The sequence below is a fragment of the Vipera ursinii genome (assembly GCF_947247035.1).
Source record: "Vipera ursinii genome assembly, chromosome: 2".
NCBI classification, from domain to species: Eukaryota; Metazoa; Chordata; class Lepidosauria; order Squamata; family Viperidae; genus Vipera; species Vipera ursinii.
The window spans coordinates 115,779,783-115,783,169 of NC_139513.1; the positions used below are offsets into that span (position 1 = coordinate 115,779,783).

The 3,387-nt window shown below is 45.0% G+C and overlaps 1 protein-coding gene across 1 annotated transcript; it reads right to left on the reverse strand.

Moving 5' to 3' along the window:
* Positions 1–575: 575 nt before the first annotated feature.
* On the reverse strand, positions 576–1,523 carry LOC310634856 (olfactory receptor 2D2-like; the record flags this gene model as incomplete). Its single annotated transcript, XM_083353393.1, has 1 exon — positions 576–1,523. One exon carries the CDS (start codon positions 1,521–1,523, stop codon positions 576–578), a length of 948 nt encoding a protein of 315 aa, XP_083209519.1.
* Between the last annotated feature and the right edge of the window lie 1,864 nt (positions 1,524–3,387).

Consider the following 3,387-nt stretch of genomic DNA (forward strand, 5'->3'; position numbering starts at 1 on the left):
AGCTAATTGTAACTTACTCAAAGGACATTCACACTCTCCTCAGTTACAGAAAGCGCAATATAAAATAGGTAAAAGCTCCTTAAGGCACTGAATGTGCAGACTTGTACTATATGCAGGTATTATTGAAACAGAAACAATTGTTTCACAAAGGCCACGGGGAAGAATTGAATAAGAAGAAAATATTATATTTAGCCAAATGGAAACCCGTCTTGAATGCCCCCTTGAAAAGGGAAATTTAGATACGGAACATTCATCTGCTTCTGCTGGTGCCCTTTTGTCAGCAGATCTAAGAAGATGCTCTCATTTTGTAGGTACCTTTTCTGGGAAGGAAGAAAATCTAGTCTTTATTTCTAGTAAATATAGTACCAATAAACTGACTAGTAAGCCTCTGTAGAGATCCGATAATGCTTGGCCTGGATTTTTAAATATGTATAAAAGGCTAAAGAGGAATCTTTTCAAGAACTTTGAAAGATCCTTTCCTTTACCCATCAAATGTTCTGTTTTCTTGGCTCACTACAGATATGGTGCTTATTCTCAACATCCGTTTCTGAACAGAGCTGAAGACAGCACCAGAGTCACGTCTTTGGAGAGGTTGTTTTCTTTCTTAATAATTTTCTCAGAGCACCCTTCACCTCCTTGTTCCTAAGGCTGTAGATGAGGGGATTCATCATGGGGGTGACCACTGTGTAGAACACAGACACGGCCTTATCCTGGCCTGTGGCAGAACTGACCGAGCTGGGTCTCATGTAGGCAAAGAGTGCTGTGCCGTAGAAAAGGCTCACCACCAGGAGATGCGAACCACAGGTCGAGGCGGCTCGGCGTTGGCCCTCAGCTGAGCGAATGCGCAAGATGGCAATCCCAATGCGGCCATAGGAAGCAGCGATGAGGACGAAAGGCAGAAGCAGCAGAATGGAGCCAAAGACAAACACCACTACCTCCGCCTCTGATGCGTCAGCAGATGCCAGCTTGATCACAGCCGGTACCTCACAGAAGAACTGATTGATGCGATTTTGGGTACAGTATGGCAGGCGCAGAGCAAAAGCATTGACAATGAGGGAATTGAGGAAGCCACTCAACCAAGCAGCTCCTGCGGTCCAGCTACAGAAGTACCAGTTCATGATGGTGGTATAGTGTAATGGGTGGCAAATTGCCACGTAGCGGTCATAGGCCATGAGACCCAACAGCACGCATTCTGCCATACCAAACACCAGGAAGATGTACATCTGGAAGGCACATCGGCCAAAGGATATGGCTTTATGCCTAGAGAGGAGGTGCGCCAACATCTGTGGGATGGTAACTGAGGAATAGCAAAGGTCCAGCAGAGACAAATGGAGGAGGAAGAAATACATCGGGGTGTGTAGGCGATGTTCAACCCCAATTAACATCACCATTGTGCAGTTGCCTACTAAGGTAACTAGGTATATGGCCAAGAAGAGAACAAAAAGCATGGTTTCGGTCATGGCCCCCTCTGCCAGTCCCAGGAGGATAAACTCAGCCACAGAGCTCTGGTTGCACTGCTCCATCACGTGTGCCAGCCAGGCAGCCTCTGCAGAACTGAAACAGGAAGAAGAAGAATCAGAGGGAAGTCATATCACTGCTCTCAATATTCACTCATTTTGCACAAAGGTGTATTGTCTCGGTCACCTACTTGCACAGTGTTTGCCTAGGGGTGACTCCAGAATGAGTGTCAAGCACCTTCTGATAAATAGTTACCTCCCACACTGAAACTCTTGAAGTTAATGTAAAATATGTCATTGTTTGGTTTCCAGTCTCTGGTGTAGGACACAAGTCACTCACCCAGAGATTTACTTTGCTCCTTTTATGCCCTCTCCCTGATCTCTTTGTTTCTGGTGATCCCGCTGCTTCCTCTCAAGCACTTTAAAGAGGTGTCTGTGTTTATTAGTTTTTAGTTAATTTAGTTATTAGCCTGTGTAGACCTTAGTCTATTTTTTCAACCCTCCTTCCCTTACTTGCATCATCGATTTTATTTCCCTATAGAAAGCTTGTCATCTATAAAGTAATAACACAAGGCATAAGACTCACTTCAGTAAGAGAAGGCTGGACCTGCTCTGGACATGATCCTACTTCAAAGTGGTCCTGCTTAAAATGGTCTCACCTTGACTTGCTGTTCTTCTGTTCCCAGAACACTCAGATAGCAACATGGCCATGACAAGCACAAATGTATGTTTAGACATGCACCTATGCTGATCTTTAAGAGGAAAAAAAAGTGTAAAGCTAATACCTTTCTCATAAGGGACGTGGTGGCTCAGTGGGTTAGGACGCTGAGCCTGTTGATCAGAAGGTCAGCAGTTTGGCAGGTCGAATCCCGAGTGCCGCGTAACAGAGTGAGCGCCTGTTACTCGTCCCAGCTTCTGCCAACCTAGCAGTTCGAAAGCACGTAAAAATGCAAGTAGAAAAATAGGGACCACTACGGTGGGAAGGTAACAGCATTCCGTGCGCCTTTGGCGTCTAGTCATGCCGGCCACATGACCACGGAGATGTCCTCGGATAAGTGCTGGCTCTTCGGCTTTGAAACGGCGATGAGCACCAGCCCCTAGAGTCGGAAACGACTAGCACTCATGTGCGGGGGAACCTTTACCTTTAATACCTTTCTCAACAATTTAACATTTAAAGCAGGGTTTCTCAAACATGGTAACTTTAAGATGGGTTAACCTCAGCTCTCAGAATTCCCTAGCCAGCTTTGCTACTAATTCTGGGAAATGCAGTTCATATGTCTGAAAGCTGCCAAGATTGAGAAGCGCTGCCTTAAAGATAATTTTCTTTCTTTCTGGGCACAGTTGCGTAGAATGGTAGCTGCTTGGTGTCTTTCTGAAATAGGTCACAACTCCCTGGCTTACAGAAAGAAAAATAGACAGACCTTTCCCTGCCAAACAGGCTTGTCCTCACCGTGATATTTTGTTCATACTAAAGATACAAGATCTGGCATAACAACGGTGTAATCTGGAAGAAATTCTGCCTGCTGCCTTCTAGAGGTAATTGTGTCTACACCTTTACAACTCTAAGCCAGCTTTTCCCTATCAGTCTGGCTGTGCACCAACTTTGCACAATCGCTTTGTAACTGGAAACACTGGCTGGGCAATTGCTTGCTGTTATTGATTTCTGTCACAATCCAAGCAACAAAATAGCTTATTTAAGGAAACAGCTGCAGACAAACAATTTCTTCCCCCTTCTCCCCCCCCCCACCTTTTTTTTGCACAAAAAAAAACATAAGCAGAGAGACATCTAAAGGTGCTTCAGTGTATTGCAACAAGCAGTGCCTTTGCTTTATAATATAAGTCCAGAACTGCAAGGGCAAACATATTGGTACAGTTGTATATCAATGTCCTGGTAAAGCAAGGAGGGACATACAATTGGCTACTCTCCCGA